This window comes from Meleagris gallopavo, chromosome 6 (genome assembly GCF_000146605.3).
Source record: "Meleagris gallopavo isolate NT-WF06-2002-E0010 breed Aviagen turkey brand Nicholas breeding stock chromosome 6, Turkey_5.1, whole genome shotgun sequence".
Lineage (NCBI taxonomy): Eukaryota > Metazoa > Chordata > Aves > Galliformes > Phasianidae > Meleagris > Meleagris gallopavo.
Window position 1 is genome coordinate 46472018 of NC_015016.2, and position 22302 is coordinate 46494319.

General features: G+C 34.3%; 1 protein-coding gene across 4 annotated transcripts in view; it reads right to left on the reverse strand.

Moving 5' to 3' along the window:
- BBS9 (Bardet-Biedl syndrome 9) overlaps positions 1–22302 on the reverse strand; it is a 277203-nt gene that overhangs the window by 208272 nt on the left and 46629 nt on the right. For 3 of the 4 annotated variants that reach the window (XM_019616668.2, XM_031553991.1, XM_031553993.1), the window contains 7 exons: positions 17925–18106; positions 14429–14505; positions 11737–11790; positions 8893–8995; positions 7941–8045; positions 5049–5063; positions 803–943 (listed from right to left, as the gene is read on the reverse strand). In XM_019616668.2, coding sequence (XP_019472213.1) covers positions 803–943; positions 5049–5063; positions 7941–8045; positions 8893–8995; positions 11737–11790; positions 14429–14505; positions 17925–18106 — 677 coding nt within the window. The remainder of the gene's footprint in view (positions 1–802; positions 944–5048; positions 5064–7940; positions 8046–8892; positions 8996–11736; positions 11791–14428; positions 14506–17924; positions 18107–22302) is intronic. The other variant, XM_031553992.1, reaches the window with a different exon arrangement.

A 22302-nucleotide genomic window follows, 5' to 3' on the forward strand; every position in this document is an offset into this window, starting at 1 on the left:
TGCAAGTGTTTTATTCATCTAAATGAGTAATTCTCTTTTAATTCTCTTCTTCAAATCCCCAGGCAATTCTCATAGCCTTTTCTACACTTTTGAGTTTTAATTCACTTTCAGTATCAGCAACCAGAATCCAGTACTGTATGCCGGCACATAATAACTTACTTGTTTCCATCCTGGAACCATTTTGTCTAATCCATCCTAACTTCCTACTGGTTCACTTATACTCATACAACATTTTACCACAGAATATTCTTGTGATAACTTCCACCTTTTCTATCTCTTCCAAATCATGAGCACATAACTACAGCAGAATATTTTTTTTTTATAATACTCATTCATATTATTTAATTCATATTTTACTAGTCCTATACATCACCTAATTCCCTCTATTACCATATTACTCTTGCAAATATTTCTCCAAAGCCACTGTACTAATTTATGACATGCTCTGCCCTGTTTCTTCTTCGTATCTCATGACCACCCACATAACCACCCAAAAATGAATGCCCACATTCTCTCCATTAAAACACCACTGTTGCATTTTGTATCAAATTATTTTCTGGATACATACAAAGTAGATCTTGGTTCACATTCCCTGCATACAAAAATCTTCAGATTTTAATCAAAACCAGATATACTAGACAAGGTTGATTGCCTATTTTTAAATGTTATTCCATCATTTTTTTCAATATGTACCTTTTAAACATTCTCATGTTAGTTTTGTTAATTATTTCATAATTTTTGCAAACAATTCCTGTCTGAGTTTCTAATACATCTCCTGTCAGAGGCATATTTTAAAACCTACCTGGAAAAATGGTGAGAAAACTGATGGGAGGCTTATTGGTATCAATAGTTAGCTTGTGGTTTGCTGATTTTGAAGGTTGAGCTGGAAAGCAAACTAATCGCAAAGGCAGCTTGAATTTACACTGGGCAAATTTCGGTATCCCTAAAGTGGAAGAACATACAGAATCATCTTTCTTACCCATATTCTGAATAAAAGATATTTTATGCTGCTGTCTGGAAGGAATTAAGAGGTATTTATAATGCAATTAAAGAATATCCTATAACAAAACCTACAATTTTTTTTTTTTAATTAACACTCCATGTACAACAACTTTAAACTTGAACACCTTATTCACCTTTCAAAGCGAGTATTTATAAGTAAATGGGAGGCAAACATTATTACCCAAATCCACTGCATACCTGCATTCACACCAATTAACATGAAGTAAAGATTGGTAACAGTTTATTTAAACTCTTTAAACAAACAATTCCATTTCAATACATGAGACAGCTGCACGATTGTCCCTGATGCTTTGAACACCAAATTGAAATAAGTATTTTTATCAGGAACATTCCCAAACTACCTCCCTTATAAGAACAAACAGTCTTATTTTTTGTTATTTTTATACAAAAACTGTATCCATTCTTCACCAAAAAGCATCACAAGTTGTTTGTATATGACAATCTTTCTGACAAACAAGACAGAGGTGCAAACATATAACTTAAAAATCTCTATCCAAATTATGGACAGAACAAATTAATGACCTTCAAACTAGAATTAGAAATCTCAATTGCCTACCTCTGTATACCTCTCCACATTTTCTAATTTAAATCAACGCCTCCAAATATTTTTTTGGATATAACTTCCAATTTTGTTGTTTTTGTTTATTTTTGAATCAGAATATTCACTTATGACCATTTTGATAATAATACACTTCAATAATAGGATCAATAATAACAAAAGCATATTAAGGGGAGTCCAACTCCATTTAGCAGCCTTCATGGCATCAATGCAAAATCCCAGAACTGCTATAATGTACCTCTTTCTCACACGAGACTCAACTACAAAATAATAGATTTGGATTTAATGAATGCTCCTAAGCAATCTGGTTAGCCCCTAATTGCTTCAATATTGAGTTTTTATTCATTACAGTACATTAAATGTCATCATTCGACTCGTAATTTTATCAGAATGGTGCAAGAGAAAAGAGGACGTTTTCACACTAACAAAAACATTAATTAGAATGAGTGAGATTTGCACAGATCTAAGCATTATCTAAACTGGTTGGCATGTCAGATGATACACAGTATGTTCTAGGTGAAAGATGAAAATGCTGGGGGCCATGAAATACAGACTGCTTGCTCTTCTGGACAGTCAGTCTGTATGGCTTTTTTAAGCGGGACTTCTTTGATGAAGCAGCTAATTAGCATTGTTTTGTGCAGGTACAGATATCATTATAGAGACCTTACTGAGAATAGCATTAACATCATAATAATAATCACTCACTATTTCCCAAAAATATGAAATTCAAATACTCCAACAGAAATCAACAAAGAACAGGTTTAACAATAGCGTATTAACTTACTGTCATGGATCATACCAGGGCAGAAAAGTCATGAAACCAAAAGCTACACAGGCTGTCAGTCACGTAAGCTGAGAAGTCTAATATACAAACATAGCTCAGCTGTTCAACCAACATCTACAGCAACATTTTTTGTTAACATTTGGTTTGTTTGCTACTTCACAGATCTCTTGCGAAGAAAAATTACTGCAAGGATTTGTCTTGGGGGAAGAGAGGTTGTTACCAGAAAGCTGAGATTCACCCTGCTGGTTGTCAGTTCCTAGTTCATTAGCTCTTTTGGTCGGCTAATAACACAACCAAGTAGCTATTCAGCAGAAACTTATTAAAAAAAAAATCAGTGTAGAAACAGAAACAGCAGAAAACTCAACACAGGTCCCAAAATTAGAATGCCCCTAGGTTCCAAGGGAAATTCCTGAAAATAAATCCATGACCTTTCAGAATGATTCATTCAAATCATATCTTCACAGTCAGATAGAAAAAATAATTAAAATATTTTCTTGATGAAAACATTATATAAACATCTTAGAAACATCTTACTATTAAGCTTAGGGAATACTGTCAACAGGAAAAATTTAGTAACAAAACTAGCCAAAAGAATTTTGAAATGGTTTTGTATTTTAGTAGATTATGTTCTTCTTACTTCAATGCAACTTCTAGATAGCCTGTTACAAGTCTGCCTATCTGAAATATTGAAAGTTTATTCAATAATACAGAGAAAATTCAGATGGAAACTAAATCACATGGTATCTAGCTATGGAGTTTTCTAGTTGATGAGTCCATATCATCCATAAAAACCCATATACATAAGAAACCAAAACAAAAACCTACAGCAAAATTTATCACCACAGTGAAAAGTTCTTATTGAAGTATTCAATTGAAATACAATGATTTTTAGGACTGCTAGAGTAATTTTAAGTGGCAGTAGAAATAATCAAAATGGCAACAATGAGTGGAAAACAGCTTCCTCAGTTGTTTGATATTATCTCTAGTGATGGATTTCCCTTCATTCAGAGTTGGGATACATTTAATGATATACAATTCTAGTACTGTATTAACAAAAAAGAAAAAACTTGAAAATATATATTTTTTTCTTGGATTTCCACTGCCATATACAGAAGTTAAACTGAAAAGCAACAGAAATTTTATAAAAGGTTACCTCATAACAATAGTATTATTTGAATTAACTCATACTATGCACTTACAATCAAAACAGTTACATAACACCATAGTTAAAATTTCATTTTCAAACAACTTCTTTATCCAATTTTAATCATGTCAACAACATAACATCTGATGCACATTGTAAAAAGAAAAGAATTCAAGTACAGATCTCCAATTTAGGATGTTAAATCTGCAGAAAATCTGCCTTTTCTGATACTGACAAAATGAATTTAACCAGTCCAGTGCACCTCACAATAAACTAAACAGATTTTTCCAGGGAGATTCACTGTGCTCCACAGTATTCCCTTCAGCATCAGCAAGTTTTCATATGGAGAAAAAATTTCTTAAAAGAAAGAATCTTCAGTTTCAGAAAATAACCTTTCCTTTCGGATTACACACACATTTTAAATATTTTATTCACTTAATTTTTACAGTGTTTTTTAAAATTACTTAAGAGAATAAAACCTGCCTTAGGGATGTAGCTATTTTTACCAAAAAAAAAGAAAAAATTTACTGAGATGGTTCAAGAACCCATTTCTGTTAGAACACCTGAAATACACAGAAACCAGAAGAGGAAGAGAACTGTTAACAGTTATCTACTTTTCCACTTCTCTTGACATGCTCATTGGAACACCAATATTGAAAGACAAAACTTAAACACATAAACATCTTAGCATTCTTATTTTTAGGAGAAAACTGCAAACTGAAGAAATAGTCTAAAACCACGACAAACAACTTAATTTTCCCTCAAACATGGGTGAATTTGTATTTAATACGTATGTGCCTTTTTTAAGTTAGTAAGCACCCTTACCTACCCAATACATGCACACAACTACACTGCACCTTTCCCTCTTTTTAGCCCATTTATATGTAAAGCACCTTTCAGGTCCTGCTCTGTCTTTTAACTGAACCTTTTGTAAATACCATATCTACCAGAATGACAGTTAAGTTCTGCACTGATTGTGCCAGTTGTAAAGTTGCTTTGTAGCCTTGAAAAAGACAATTCCAAAAGGAACTGGAATGAATGGATGTTAGTGACATCACTCTCAGAGCTATTCTGTCCAAACAGCATAGAGTTAGCTACAAAACCTTAATGGCTGTTTCAGTTGCAGGAAAAAAAACGAAAAACCACAGCTGTGATTTTGCTACCCAATGAATTCTTAGTGAAGGTTGAATAGATAGCTAGAAATACAATAACAAAGGAGCATACGATTGTGTTTTCCATCTCAATGCACGAGATATTTAGTATATTGTAGAATTTCTATATGATATATGTTAAGGTGTGACATACTTCAGCAAACGTTTTTTACTAGTTTCTGTTCTCCCATGAATATTTTTTCTTATTTCTAAGCCTCATTTACTTTCAAATTTCTCAGATATTCACACTTCTGTAGCACAGCTATCCAAGGCAAGAAGAAAGCTTAAAGAAATAATAGGTGATGTAATAGCTCACTTCCAGATCTGCTTTAGTCAGTATATGCTCACTCATGAGACCATTCACGTCTGATTTTTCCATTCACTTACCTTCAGGATTGAGCTCTACCGTATAACCAGCAATAGCACAAAAGGGAAGGAAAAAAAAAAAAGATAAAAACATAAGATGCTACTCTAATAAGAAAGAAAAGAAAATGTAGTAACAGGTTTAAAAGAAATGACTGTTAAGTAGACAATGCATAAAAACCTAGTATGAGCCAAAAGAAAACAGACATGAGACCACATTCATCAATAGCACAGTTCAGTCCAACTCCGTGACTCATATTAACATTCAGCTGTATGAATCCCACAGAGATGCACTGAAGACTGATTTGGCCACAAATATGAAATGTTAAAGAAGAAGAAGGTCTGTATTTAGATAAAATAAAGTCACAAAGGCACTCAATTTTTGTGTACCAGTATATTACTTAAGGATTTATTTGCCTTGTACGAGCAGAATCTGCTTTTTTATGTAATTAAACAGAAAAATTTCAGCTTAATAATTTAAATGAATATGCAAAATTTTAGTAAGATCTTAATGTTTATGCTCTTTTATTTAGAGGTTTTGTAAATTCTATAACTAATTTTTTTTGTATTATTATTAATTTTCTTCACTGATTTTGTTAGATATCATGTTTTCTGGGGATTTTTTTTTTTTTAACTGTATGTAAGCAATCAAACATATTCAAGATAGGTTTCTTTACCTTCCTACACGCAAAATTCAACCTAATAACTAAAATACAAGAGGTGTAACTAATATCATCTGAATTAAATAATAACACATCCATCTGGCAATATGAAAAAACACTTAAATTTGATATTCTCATCTTGTAAAGCAAAATCACAGGCACAAAACCAGCAAAACACAAAGCATGCTTTCAGAATCAGAGGATCCAAGATGCTCAAGAGAATACTATCTATATAGTCATCGCTGTCTAAAGCCATATCACTTTAAATTGGACACTTATGAAGTTACAGCAAGTCATTCACAAGGCATAAGCAGTCTGAGAGTCACAAAACAGGAGGACTGAAGTAGTACAAGCCATTTGTGTAGACTTTTAAGAAAAAAGGAGGAATATCCTTTTCCTTCCATCCTCTGCCCATACCTTCAAGCCTAGTCTAACAAGGGCAAGATTAAGTTCTTAAAAACTACGAGCTTCAGTTTTGTCTAGAAGTACATAAAGTTGACACACCATGTAGACTATTGTCATAAATACCATCTTTCAAGTGAGAAGTGATGCTTAAATATAAGAACATACATAGGATAATGTGCATTTCTTTGATGCTAGCTCACTCTGTATTACCCTCCCCATAGCACTGTCACAGCTCTGTGTGCACGCAAGGAGCCAAATCAGCAAATCTGGCTGAGTAATAACTTCTGATTGTAGGAGCACAACAAGGGAGGAGGTGCGGGTGCAAAGCCAAGCAGTGAGAAGTGAAGAAAGAACAGATTGCTTCAACTGGGCTATGCTGCGTTTAACGTAACTTGGAAGCCCTACATAAATAGAGCTCTTCATGTAGCCTAACACATATTCCTGAGGCTGTGTGTAGCAAACTAAGTAAACTAGTCTTCAGTTATGGATAGCAGGGCAAATTTACATATTCTAATATTATAGTCACTAGGGCATTATAAAATAGAATGACTTAACTTCTATTCTTTCGGGTCACTTTATTTGTTTAGAATGAATACGTTAAGCTGTTGTTAAAAGGGAAGTGAGGAATAATCACTCCCAATGCTTATTTTCTTCCTCTGTAGGGAGGCAGTTATTGTCGCAGTTGCTGGCAGCCCCAGAAGGCTGAATAGCCATAAAGATGTAATTAACTTCTCACTCCAAGAGGTGGTCCCTTAAAGAGCAGAACAGAAATTGATTGGCAGAGGGAAAGCTGGTACAGCTGCTTCCCAAGCCGTAAGATAATGATTTTACTGTTCACATAACCTGATGATGCTACAAAAAATTAAATAAAAAAGCAAGACAAGATTTGGATATACATTATTACACAGAACCACAAAATTGCAGATTTTGGAAGGAACCTCTGGAGATCAAGTCCAACCTTCTGCTAAAGCAGGTTCTCTACAGCAGGTCACACAGGAAAGCATCCAGGCAGGTCTTCAACATCTCTAGAGAAGGAGACTGTACATCCTCTCTGAGCTGCCTGTTCTAGCGCTCTGTCAAATCCCCCAAAGAAAAAATTTCTTCCTCATGTTTGTATGGAACCTCCTGTGCTCCAGTTTGTGCCTACTGCCCTTTGCCCTGTCGCTGCACATCACTGAAAAGAGCTTGGCCACATCAACCTGACTCCCACACTTCTGATATTTATTAACAGTGATGAGTTCCCCCTCCCCCAGTCAGTCTTCTCCAGGCTCAACAGTCCCAGGTCTCTCAGCTTCTCCTCCTACAGGAGATGCTCTGAGCCCCTAAATATCATTGTGGCCTTTCACTAGATTCTCTCTGGAAGTTCCCTGTCTTTCTTGAACTCAGGGGCTGAGAACTGGACAGAATATTCCAGATGTGGCCTCACTAGAGCAGAGTAGAGGGGGACATCTCCTTATTTGACCTGATGGCCACAGTCTTTTTAATGCACCCCAGTATACCACTGGATATTTTGGCCACAAGGGCATACCGCTGACTCACATTCACCGGAATCCCTTAAGTCCTTCTGCAGAGCCCCTTTTCCAGCAGGTCAGCCCCTCCTGTACTGATGCATGTGGCTATTCCTTCCCAGGTGCAGCGCTCTATACATCCTCTTGTTGAAGCTCATAAGGTTCCTCTATGCCCAACTCACCAACTCACTCTGTCTAGGTCTTGTTGACTGGTAGCAGAGCCATCTGCTCTATAATTATTTCTTCCATTACTATCTGTCTTTAAAGTTTTTCAAAACAAAGCTCACAAAAACATGTAAAGAAAAGACCTTAAAAAAATTTTGTTATCTTCAAAGCCTTACCTGTTGGTGTATTACATGAAAACACACAATTTCCTTCTAGTTCTGATGGAGGAAAATTTCCCTTCAAGAAGACAGACAGGACCACAGTTTCAGATGATCCTGGATCTAAAAAACAAACAAACAATTAAATCAAATAATAGGAGCATTCACACGAAAGCAATACAATTTCCATTTCCAGGAAGTTTCCAGGAAATACTTCATAAAATTAGGATAGTTGTTTCCATTCATTTATCTTTATCCCTTAACTACGTACAATCTTGTCAGAAAACTCCAAAGCAAATGTTATTTTATATGGCAATCTTAATATCCTCCAAAGTAATAAGCCCTTTGTTCTCGTCACATGTTTAGGAAAAATAAGAACTGTCCCTTCAGATTAGAACAAGTCAGTAAAGCCCTCTTTCAATAGGAACCAGTAATCCACATTTCAATCCAAAACTGGTCCCAACTGAGGCAACAGGACACACTTTTTTGTTCCTCAGCTCCATTCACAATCTGCAATCTTATTGGAAGAATCACCAAAAGTTATTAAGTTCTAACATGTTAGGCTAGCAAACAGGTCAAGTTTTCTGTCTCTGCTTTTAGCTCACCAATGCCATTCTACACAGACAGAAGTGCCACCAAAAAAAACAAACAAACAAAAAGCCCCCATAAACAGACCAGACAATCAATTGATTTTTCCATCTCCATCATTGAATTGTCACCCTGCCTCTTCTCACCTGCCACATGTCATACTGTAATCATGGAAGCAACTCCACTCCTATACACTTTTTTTGTTGTTGTTATTTTCCACAGCTGGAAGAAAGATGCTGCAGAGTGCACATAAGGCATATTTGTAACTACTTGCATTGCATATCAGCAATGATTCTCTTGATGGAGGCTCAACTACACCTTACAAACACCCTCAGAAAAAGGAATATGATACCATAGTTTTAAAAGTATTACAATAACTTACCTAAATCATTAAAGGTGAACTGGTCACAGGTCACTGCTAATGGAGCTTGGACACACACTGCCAGGTATGGTTTCTGCGCAGTCACTTTGCTCTGCATTGTTACCTAGAGCAATTGAAATACAGAATTATTTAAATCAAACAACAAACTGATTTCTATAGCAGAAAACTAACATAACCACGCAACCAGCAAAAAGACCATAAAACCCTGCAATGACCACTGCAGCAATGTTTAAGAACTGCAAGTTTCAACCACAAAAACAATTTTTACAGTTCTTATTTACTCACAAAATTGAAAAGTAAGAATTAAAAAATGTAGCAAAAAAAAAAAGAGGTGATTTCTCACATTCTTTGTAACTTTAACAAAGACCATCTAATGACAAATTCCTACTTAAGATATGTTAACATTTTGCAAATGTCATTTACTTTTATTTTAATGTAAAGAAAAATAAAATATTGTTTCTTTTAGATAATTAAAGCAAAAATATATATAAATATATAAACATATAAATATATATATATATTTATATATGTAAATAAATAAATAAATAAACAAAAGCAAAGCTAACCTAAGAAATTATTCCCTCTAACTACTGAACAATTAATGGCTTTCTGAATAATTTCAGAATTAAGTTCTATTCAATCTTGTACTATAAACAAATTTTACAACTTATTATACAGTATGCCTAGCACACCTAAATCTTTAGATTACAAGAGGTGGCCTAACTACACAGCTGGAGTGGCACTGGGTGTTTCTACTGTTAAGAGAGAGAACTGGTTACAAACTGAATGGTTATCAAAAGATTACCTGTTAGTGGGTCTAAAACAAAAAGTACAGTGGTGACCTACATCTAAACATGGTCTGTACATATATGATCTGCTATTTATTATCATTTGTTTTGTATTTCTGGTCTATGCATTAACTCACTACAGGCAGGTCAAATCAGTTTAGGAAAATACTCTTAAAGTTATAAAACAATTGAAGTGTTACGAAGTTGGAGTACTTTAAAGGAATGAACAGTAACATCTAATTTGACTTAACAGCAATAAGTTTGAGCTACAGACTCAGGCCCTCAGGTCATCCATGGTTTCTTATGGCAGCAAATAAAACTAGGAAGGATCACTGTGGATGGAGCTCTGTACATACGTCAGGTAAATAGCTCCATTTTCTGAAAACAGAACTTTCATAAAAGAAACAGTGAAGAAGAAATCAAGAGACTTAGCTAAATTCACTAAGTACAAAATACATAAGACTGCACATCTCAGAAAATTTTTGATTAAGACAGTGACATTTGAAGTTGCTACAAAACTTTCAGTGCATTACTTTAAAAACAAAATAATGCTCTTCACAAATTGCTTTTGGAGATTATCTGCTCTGTGCCTCAGCCCCAAAAGAGGGGCATACAGTTTTAAAAACCCATTCTTGCCCTCAGCTCAGAACTGTTTCAGGTACAATGTAATTCAGTGAATGCAGCTGTGTAAACCCACTTGGGTTACCTCTAAGCCAACCAGCTGGGCACTGCCAGATCTGCTGACTGCAACCACAAAAAATTCAGTGCAAGCTAATTGTCTGACTATTTATCAACTTTCTAAAGCAGCTACTATACCCTAATTGGTCATTTCAAATGTAATTTAGGCAAACCTACACATTTTCCAGAGGGAGCACCAAGCGTAATTCATAGGGTTACTTTATAAAGTCAGATCTTCAACCACCTCTCTACAGCATGAAAGGGCTATAAACCACATAGAGTTGCCAACATACTTCATGCTGTGACCCTCTGTCTGACTACATCTTTCCTACCCAAATCCCAATCCTCCAAACAAGTCAAGGCATTCAATTACAGTTCAAGAACCTGCTCAATACTGCTTGGCTTTCAGCTGCACATAGGAGTCTGAAATGAAACAAATCCCTTCTTACTGCAAATTTTGTCAGAAGCACCAAGTTTTGTTAAAAATTTCCTGAAGGAGCTGTAGTTTGGGGTTTGATGAATTCATACTTCTCTGAAGTCTATTTACATCATGTATTTTAAGGTAGCCCCATATTCACAAACAGCCTAATCAGCTGCCAAATACTATCAGGTTGAACTCTTGAGGTTTCATAGTCACAGACTTGACCAGGATTAAGGTTTTGTCCTCCCTCATTTTGTCACTTGAAAAGGTAGAGAAAGATGCTGGGCTAAGTACAAGTAAGCTACATTAATGTAAGGAAGTTCTCTTCAATTACTAGCTCTGTCAAGCTCTAAATTTTTCAGAAACTTCTCAAAAACAAAGCCCCAGTTTTCCTCCACTGGTAGTCCTAGAAAAGATTCTCAAACTCAAAAAATAAAATTATCCTATACAATACACTTCCTTTATAACCAGAGGTAACAGTTCTCAGGGAGGATTGCAATGATGTCAATTTTCAGATTAGATTTTCCTGGCTTTTTTTTTTGCACTAACAAAATTTGTGAAATTGTTTTTACAAGAGAAAGTGATTTCTTGCTTATTAACAACTAAAAAGGCAGCTGAAGGTAACAATCCTTGTGTTTTGAGTAAATAAATATTTATCTGCTCTGAGAAGTGTTGGAAAAATATTCTTATTACTTCAAAAACAACTTCCCTCCACCCTTTTTAGTTATTTGTTTTTGTGGTATCTTCTTGATAAATCTATCCAAATTCCAAACATTCTAACTTCAACAGAAGTCTTGCGAGATAAATACTTGTCATGTGAAGGAAAAGAGAAATAAGTATACAGAAGCAGTTCCAATTCTACTCATTTTCGTAATTTAAATGAAGTACACAGAAAACACTCCAAGTTTTACAAGATTTGCCACTATTATTCACTATGGTTTGAGTTAGGCACAGTACCTTTACTGTGACTGATGGTACTACCTCTGCTTTTATTTCACTGTCAATGGCTTGCTGTGAAGAAAAAGATGAAAACAGAAATTCAGTATTATGCATGAATGAGTGAACACAATAAATGTAATATTGCTTTCCTATCATCAGCACAGCAAACAAGGAAATAGCTGTAAAGGACTTATCATTCTGACGACAGACTAAAATACACAACATACATTTCTGAGCTCCTGAAAACGTAAAGCCTGTTCGAAATTGCCAGCAAAAAGGATAGAAATAGCTCATGAATATTGTTTATATAAGGAACTAATACAGTATGATGTGTATATGAATATTTGAACTGTTTTGCTTGGCACATTTCCTTTTTCTGTATATTTATTTAAATTTTGGAAATTCCTCCTGTTACTTACTAGGGAAAGGTGACTTCCAATCTACCAATGGCCAAATCTTAGCACGTACTATAAAATCACAGCACACAGCATGCAATCTTATAAACCATAAATATATTTTGAACTTCAAAAGAAACTACGGCAGGCATTTTGTTACTCATGCTTATTTCTATTTCATTAGGTAATTTCATCTAATGCAAAATTCATCTTGGCACTGTAGTCTGTTTTAATATCTCGTTTTATGCACAGATTTAATTTTGGAACAGGGTCGTGTCAACAGTTTAAGAAGTTTTCCTACTTGTCTACACTAGTTTGTTTTAAAGAAATACCTAATTTCTGCTGTAATACTGAATTCCCAGCACAAATTCACTCTTATGATGGAAGCAATGTTTTCAAAATAATAATGATAATAAATCTTGTGTCGTTTATCTATTCTTTTCCACCTCAACATGACAATATAAGGTTCACATATGCAAAGTTATTAAGAAGTCAGGAAGGTGGTAGGTTCCCTCTGGGTTCTAGAAGCAGGACTTTCATTTGTGCATTGTATACTTTTCCTCATTGTAAAAACACAGTGACTTTCATATTGGATTAGACAACTGGCTTGTCAAGCAAACCATCTCTGACTACTGTTAAGTGGCTGATCCTGAAACAATAGCATGGATGCAAAGAGACTGATCCTTGCCTTGGCATACCATACTCATACCATACCATAATCAGCTGGGACTTCCTGAATCAGAGGCTGCACTTAGGAGATGGCATTAAATACTCTTTGCTCCTACTACACATCACAGTTTATATCTCCTCACACAAGAAGAAATAGTGTTTGCAAACCTGTAGAAGCTCTAAAATGGTTCACATTTGCTTTTACTCATCCTTGTCTGTGATAAGTCTTAGAATATTTTTCCTTCCTAGATGGATACTGAAGGAACATCCAAGAAACTCTTCCCTTTGGGAAGCTAAGACATAATAAAGACTAAAGGTTGTAGTTCATTCAGTATATTGAGTTACTTATATCCAAAGCAGACCACTTGCATCTGGAAGGTTGGGCAAATGAGTACAACATTAGAGCATTTTGCAGGCCCAACAATTTTAAGTGTTCTGAAGAGATTATGACAGTAGCCAAGATCATGTCACTCTGTCCCTTTTTCTCACCAGCTAATCTTTTCCACAGGCAAGTGCTGGGCCATATTATAAAGAGGTCTATCAAATAATAGCAACAGCAGCAGTAGTAATAGTAATAGACTTTAAATAAAGGTATCAAATAGACTTTCAAAAGTATTAAAAAGCAGTTCCCTGTGTATTTTTAAAATGGTAGATAGTCATGAAAATCGTTTCTGCAGAAATCAGTGGCTAGAAATGATTAGTTACATATGTTACAGTGCAGTGATCATGTCCTGAAAGGCTCACATAAAAAACTTTAACCAACAATATAAACTCCCCTAAATTTGGATTTGAACTGGTTTTCAGAAATTATATTTGCATATAAGATCAATAAACTCTAGCTAGGCTGCTACACCAGAGGATATTGAATAATACTTTTGCTTAGCCAAAATTGAATTGGAAAGGTCACTAACTAAAAGATAACGTAATTTTAATTACTTAAGTTAAAATGATCAGGAAGAAAATTTCTGAAAGACAACTGGATGCTATGCAGAAGCTCAGTTCCAAACATAAACGAATAAATAGTAATCACTATTTCAGATGTTTCAGCTACGTTTAAAAAGATACAAAGCTTACGCTATATCACAAGCTGTGAAACAGGCCAGAAACAAGTGCAGAAGACATTACCTCAAATAGCAAGTATGAGTGCAAACAGTCTTAAAAACTGTTTATACAAAAATGAAGAAATATACCATGTGCATTGCAAGTTATTATATCTATAAACACGATGGCTATGATATACACAATTCTACTACAAAAATACCTCACATTTCATTGCTGTTTTCAAACCTAAGATGTGGAAGTATACAACGTACATCCACTTACCCACAGACAGCCATGAACTATAATAACCTAGTATTGCACATTATTTTAAGTATCTAATGTGCTACATAAATAATATCTATAGTTATTGACTTAGTTTCTAGTTCTCTCACCCAATGTTCTGATTTGTTAAAGATGGAGGAAAATTTGACTGAACTCCACAGCATTAGAAAGTTGTCTCTAAACATTTGCTGTAAAGCAAAGTTATCATCCATTACCGGCACATTTGTAAGATAAAGAGAAGCATGTCAGGTAGCATTGCTTGTAAATAGAAGCAAAAAGGGCTCTCAATAATGGGTTGTCAATTATTTTATCCATGTACATACAGACTCCACATCCAAGTCCGGTGAAACTTCTGCAGTGACAATTAGATCTCTGTGTTTTTCAGACTGGGGCAAAATATCTGAAAGAAAACAAGAGAAAAAAAAAAATCAATAAACTCTCTTTTGACAAATTCTCACCTCCATTTATAAAAGCACTATCAACAATGTCTGGAGTTTTCTGAACAAAGGAAGTTTCAGATTGTTTGTTTGTTTTAAGATTTCTATAGACAGCCTAAGCCTGGACTCCATTCTGGATTTCTGATTTACAGAAAGAAAAAAAAAAGATTTAAATGCACTCTATGACAGGATTTTACATATGCTATCCATGATCTTCAACGGTCCCAAGAAAACTATAAGTCTTTGGTTTTGCTTAAGTTTGTTTGTTTTGTGTTTTTTGTTTTTTTTTTTTTTAACTTTTTTCCACAGTTCTATATAACAGTACACCTATAATAAAGTACCCTGTCCCCAAAATACACACGTCTCTCATATGATACAATTTGATCTAAATAATTTCACGATGAAAAAGCTTGGCAGAAACCCTCTGTCCGATAGCATAGTGTCACTAAAACCAATTTCAGAAATTCCTTTGCATAAAAAAAGTTTACCAAAATTTTTATGTTATATGGAGCTGGTTTACAGTATGTTACCTGATTCATTTGAAGAATGTTAACACATAAGAACTCTACAAACTCATTTATATCCACAATGTAAAAACACACATGAAAAATTTTGTAAGAATTACAAGTAAGGCATTTATATAATGCAAAAAGTTACACACAATTTTTAAGTGGGTAAAGGGAGAAAGGAGAAAAAGGGAGGGAGAAAGGGCCAGCTCTAAGGTATTTGTGTCTTCCCGGAATATACTTTTATCTCTCAAAACTAATGTGTTGGAAAAACAAAAAATCCAAACAGGAAATTCATATTCCCGGGAAAACAAACAAACAAACAGCAGGAAAACTTGATGCAAAGGGGAAAGTAACGTATTAATTGCATAAGTAAGCACATGAGCACATTCAGAAAGCTGCAAGAATTTTATTATAAGTAGGGTCCCAAAAATGACTCACAGCTAGTGGGTCATAATGGCATCTTATGTCTCTTTCTAACAGGAGAGTCAAGGGAAAAAACTCTATTGAGAAAATGAGAAAAATTAAGTTCTCATTCTGCTCCATGAAAAAGTTTCCTTTCACTACAAGGAATAAGAAAAGTAAAAAACAAAGCACATTTCTCCAACATCACCTATTAGCAATACCAACTGTACACAACTGGTTCTGCCAATTGCACGTCACACAGAAAAATCCCTTTTACTTGTTTGGATTACAGGTCTCCTTTTTCTAACCCTACTTAACCATTTCTCCTTCAGTGAAGTCTGATGCAATTTCTGTCATATTGTCATCTTTCTGTTAGAAATAAGACAGACAACAAAAACAAAGTCTACGTAAAAGCTTCATCTTTTTCTTACTGTTAAACTGAGTCAAACATCTATGGTTAATCACTTAAGTCAACTAAGCTGATGTAAATATCATTAGATTTACGTTAGCTTAACAGTTAAGGAAAAGAAAGGTTTTAAAATTTTTCTTCAGTTTGTAATGTAAAACCTCCTCCAAAACGTATAAAATAACTGAAGTTCAACAGTTTAATGGTCAGCACTGAACAGAAATACACGATTTATTTATGGAAATAGCTGCTCTACGTTTTTTATATGATGACCTAATTCCAAATGACTTCCATTTTTGGAAGTCAAAATGAAACAAAGAAAAAATATTTCCATGTAAGGGTAGATGTTTTCAAAACACCAGCTCTTACTTGCACACATGTGCATCCACAAGACAGAAAAATCAATCGCTCATTTTAAAGATCGTGTCTAGAGGAACTAAATGGTGAGCAGTGTTCAAAGGTATTCTGTATTCAACTAAACATGATTAACGGTTATTTTAAAGACAGCTAAAATAATCAAAATGAGACAAAGCAAAATCATTCTAAACGAAAAGCATTCTTCATAATTAAGTGAAAAGTTTTACTTGCAGCAAAGGCTTTCTAACAGATTGTACAGCCAGTTACATCAAAGCAAAATCTCCTTAGAGTGCATCTCCACAATGAAGAGAGCATTCCTAAAATAACTTATATCTTAAATCAGACTAGAAAGGCCTTGATGAAGAAAAAAAATTAAGAGCAAAACAGGAAAATAAAAGGTCAGCAAAATTCATAGGAAACAAGTCAATTTCATACTATCACTAGAGATCTAATACTATTACTAGAGAAAGTTATAAAGGACAGTTATGTTTTTTTATTTCTCCACATGATGTTTTAAGACAAATAAACAAAAGTTTATTCACTTCACAAACAGATGCTTTCATCATGCTTGTCTTTCCTTTGGTTATAATAGTCAGTCTTATAATAGATGAAACTGTCAAATATTTATTAGAAGAGCTGTGGCAAAAACAATGAAATTTTATACATGTTTATGTTTAAATAACAGGGTTTGTTAAATTAAAAGAAAAAAGAAAATAAAACGCTAATATTGGTCTATTATGACAGTAATAAACAAAATAACATTAAAAAAAACTTTGCGTTGTAGAATCAAGCTCAAGACTTCAGCTTATAAATCTCATTTTCTAGCAATTTTCAACCAAGAAAACAGCAACTATTTCTTCAATGCACATTAAGAACATGTTATGAGCAGAAGCAGATTTTAAGTGGTTCTATTTGTCTAAGAACTTTTTTCCATAATTTTCTGTCAAGTTGCATGCTTCCAATTCCCGCACAAGTCAGATCCTCCGTTTAAATGCCTCAGTTACAAAACGCAAAATTTAAAGGATGTTTGTAGGAAATTACATGTCATTATTTGAACAAACTCAGTACAAATTATTAGAATCACAGAATATCCCGAGTTGAAAGGAAACCACAGGGTAAACTGAGTCTAACTGTTGGCTCCAAACAGGATCACCCCAAATCCAAATCCTAAGGCCAAGAGCACTGTCCAAATGCTTCTTGAAGTCCAGCAGGCTTGATGTTGTGAAAACTACAACAGGGTGAGTCTGTTCCAGTGCCTCGTATATGCAATATGTGTCAATTACATTGTTTATTTTGATGATTATTACGCTTTTGATATCCTTCGCTACATTCTTCAAATACAATCACTTTTGAAAGAGTCAAAAGTCATTTTCAATGAGTCATTCTTTATTAATTGCATTGTGTGTAAGAAAAAAAATTGAAATAACAAAAGAGAATTTATCAATACTTCTGTTCTCTCTAACGCCTCAGAGGTACACCAGACTGTTGCTGTGAAATTTCTGAGACCTTCTTGCTTTTAGGTAGAATATGCATTGTCAGTTTTTCCTCTAAATCTTTGCAAAAGTGATAATTATGTGCAATTGGGCACATAAATCTTGTAAGTTCCAATAGTCATTACGAAAACAGAAAGAAAAATAAATTATTAACCAACCAAATGAAAACTGGTTAGTTTAAACTAAGTACAACTAAGTAAACGTGAGAAGTATACCTTGTGTTTTTGTGGCTTCCTTGATGATTTTCTGAAGCTCCTTCATTTCAGCATTGAATTCTTCATAGTTTATTTCCTTAGAATCAACCCTAGGAGCCTGGAAGAGCGAAGGATCAGTACCAAGGTAGGAACACTGCAGATGTCCACTGTCACTCAGAGTAACTATAACACCCTTCAGACCTCTGTATAAAAAATAAAGCTCATTAAGAAATTGTAAAGAATCGTTGGAGTAATTATAACATTGAATTCATCCTTATCTTACAGGTCTATGTACAAATGTAATAGGACTTTCTGGTTTTATTAAGTTATTTGACCAAGAGAAAATCACTTTTATTCTTCAATTTAGATGCATACGTTAATTATTGTATTGCAATCACATTTAAGGACCATTCTGTGATAGAAGGTTACTTAAGTATCCTCCAGATATCTCAGAATCTGTTTTAAAAAGACAAGCAAAGGAAAGGACCAGAACAAATAAGCTAAACAAGCTAAATACACAGTACAATTGTAATCTTTTTTTTTTTCCCCAACAAATTGTTACTCATTTTTTAGTTTTTATTTCTAACGATAGATATTCAGATTGGTATGCAGGAGGAGGAATTACCTAAATGGAAAAGCAATTTGAACAAACTCAGTACAAAGGAAAGGATGTACAAGGGAAAGGAAAGGATGCATTTAGAACAAACCACTGGTTGATAAAAAAATATTCACATTGAAGACAGGAAGTCTTCAATGAAGTAAGGACTCTGACAATATCAGAAGCACCCCTTATCCATTCTTTGACTGCTACTGAAACTACAGTGCTGGCTTCAAACCTGGCTGGCTCCTTCCTGCATTGTCTTTCAGGAAGGAAACCACATGGACCTGTATGGAGATTATATGGATCCCAAAGTTTCCCTTATGCTACCCTGGACTGGTACAAATGATTATTTTATTAGCTACACCCTAGTCTATTTTCTCCCCAGGGAACACTAGTTCAACCTCCAAAATCACACATTTTTTTTTTATCTCATCAGATATGATGAACATAAAACATTTAAATAGGTATTTAAAAAAATCATGGGATAAATGAGAGCACTGCAAACATTTTGCTCAGCTTGAAGGATATTCAAAAACAGAAGAGGAACTAAACAGTAAAAACTAGTAAGGATATTAACAGCAAAAAAATAGGAGAAAGTTAACTTTTCATTTTATTTGTAAGGCACTCAGTTAAAATAGAAGTTTATATTTATTTTCATAATCACAAGACAGTATCGTATTCACACCATAATATGCTCTTATTCCATACATATTACCTTCTGCTTCTGTTCCAAGTACAATTGCCCTTATATAAAGCAAATATATATTAAATCATTTAGTTCTTAAACCTAGGGAACTTAATTTTGAGAAGAAAGCCTAATGCATTATCTCACTAATTAGATGTATATAAAACATTTCTTATATAAACGTCCTTGCCATAGTTTGTGAAGAAATAACAAAAAGGATTTTAACCATTATACGTTTATGTCATTCAAGCATTTCCTCTAGTAAAATACTCATTAAAAACCAGGTAGTTTAAAAATAATAATAGTAATAATGAAATTCAATCTGGTTTTCTGTGGTGTCTTGAACAAATACAACAACCAGTACAAACAAAAGGGGAATCTCAGTCCAAAGTTTTTCAGGGTGAAGTAATCATGAAGCCAAATCAGGTGGTGCTGATTAATTTTGTCAATTGACGGTTTTAATTGGACATTCCAAAATGCTTTTATACAGAATGCTAAGGCCAGTATCCAAGTGTTGGTTTCAGGATTCTGATCAAATATTCTGGAAATAACTTCACTGTAGCTGAGATCACTCTAACTCTATAATAAATCTACGTACAGACCTGAGGGCTCAACTGGAGTAAGCACTATGCAGATAAGAAATTCTGGAAATTGAGGGATTTTTGGTTTTTGTGTTTTTATTTTTAGTGGGTGTTTTTTGTTTGTTTTTTAACAATAAGTATCCTTCCTTAGTTTGTCTTTTTCTGCAGATGCATCATTAAAACCAAAGTATTTTCTGGAACAGAATACACATAGTAGAGACTTAAAACACATCATGTCCCTTACCATATAGACTTCTCTTAAATACAAACAGCCTTCTCTTTTGGGAAGACTGTGAAATACCATTCCTACTGTCACAGAAAGCTTCCAGCTATCTTGTCAAATTTTTATTTTTAATAACTAACATTCACTACAAAACTATGCAAGCCTGTCTTTGCGAGAACCATAAGGCAGAGGATTCAAAGTCTACCCTAACAAATAGATTAAGGAAAAAAAAAATTAGAAGACAATATTGATTTTTTTTAACTGACATATCTAATACCTGTGCTAGCAGCTGTCGTGCAAGTGCGATGGCTTGTTTGTGACTTGGAATCTTTGGAGTTTGCAAAATTGTTTCTGACAAATTGAAAATCCTCTATCCAGAGTGAGAGGATGTGGAACTAAGTATCAGTCCTGGTCTCTCTGGTTGCTTGAATATTTGCTGCATGCTGTAGTTGGCTTCCTTGCTCACGAGTGAGTCTGTTGCTGGATGTATGAGCAGAGCTGATCAGACAGGGCTCTGTTCATCCTAGTCTTCTTATGCCCAAAAGGCTCTGTACAACGTATATCTGGGCTATATCAGAGTCCTGTGATGGCACATGGAACAAACACACTGGCTAACCCTGAGCTCTTCATACAAACACTGCAAGGAGACAGACTATTGTCAACACTTGGGTCCTATCTCAGTCTTCGTAAGGAAGGCATGGTATGCAAATGACACCTAATACATCAGATTTCAACTAATGCCTGCCAAGCATTTGCAATGAACTTTGCCATATTGACCGTGGTGCAGAGAAGTCTTTAAGAAGGAGTACTGTAGAAGAAGATGAGGGTAGCCGAAGTTTCCATGCTACAAAATACACTATTTCATAATTTGTTATTTAGTTACAACAAATAGTGTCTAAAATTGTTGCAATAATTACTCAAATAGTTCAGTATGAGCTCAGTCATAAGTGAAGAAAGAGAACTCTGACACCTGAACACAACAACCGAAATTTAATATGCATTTCCTGAGGCTCTAAATCCATTAAGAAAAAGGAAAGCTCCATGAGGACATCTGAATGTGAATAAAGAGCATGAAGCAATACAGCTACATTGTTAGAAATAAATCTTTGATGATACACTAGCAAAGTACAACATATTAAAAAACAGTTGGTAAATACAGTCCCCTTCCTATGTATCTTTTCGATTGGCAATCATCTCCAAATAACCAGTCTATCAAATAAAACCACCTCAAATCAATTTGGTGATTTTCCTGTACAAATCAATTTTTCCTTAATGACTTGAAGTTTATGTGAGCAAAAAGAAACTATTACAGAATGCACATTCAAATACTCCACTCTAAAATAAACACTTTGACCAACTTTCCTGTTAGCCACGGTGCCCTTTAACTTTGCAATAGCTCAGAGACAAAAATCACTGTTTTAAGAAAGCAGCATTAAAAATGCTTATTTTCCTTAGCTTCAGTTACTGTTCTGATGGGTCCTAAAAAGAGATCGTTCAATACAAGACATACAAATATTATAAGAAGCTTTTTTCACAAATCATTCCTTGTTAATATCCTTCATGAATCTGTGCATCGATAGCAACAATAAGAGAAATATGGCTAACCAGTTGTTACATATGATTTATAATACGTTAATTTCTCTGCTGGAACGTTTGTCAGCCAGTCAAGATTGCTTTATTTTCTCAAGGCTTTATAAGAGTGCTTAAAGATGGCAAGGGGAGGGGGGAGTGTATTTAACAGTTTTATAGTAGTTTCCCCACAGCTACTGCACTCATGCAATATGCCTGCAAATGCCATTATTTATTTGGCACATTCTAAACATGATCTGGAATTTCAATTACTTGTTAAATTTCTTTTATTATAAACTTTCTTTTTTTCTTTTTTCTTTTTTTAAACGATATATCACACAATAGTCAAAGTAATAGCAAATCTAAGGGGACATTTTAACAGTGAGGAACTCAAACTATGAAACAAATTATTCTGGTATCTAAAATAACTTTACAGTACAAAGCAACTCCTACTCACATATGGTAATGATTTGAAAAAAAAAACCCTATCTTTATTGGATTCTGGGTAATAAGAATGGCATGTGTTTTCTGTAGGTCTTCTCTTACTAAACAAATTGCTGACAACAATTCTTAAAGAAATTAAAATGCTTTGCGTGCTTCAGATTATATAATACCAAAATTGATCACTCAAACAATTGCCTTAGAATTACAGATTCAACTTCTCTGAAGTTCTACTTGGAGGACAAGCTAAGCTACGTACAAGGTCTGGCTACTTAAAATATTTACTATTTAAATTACTT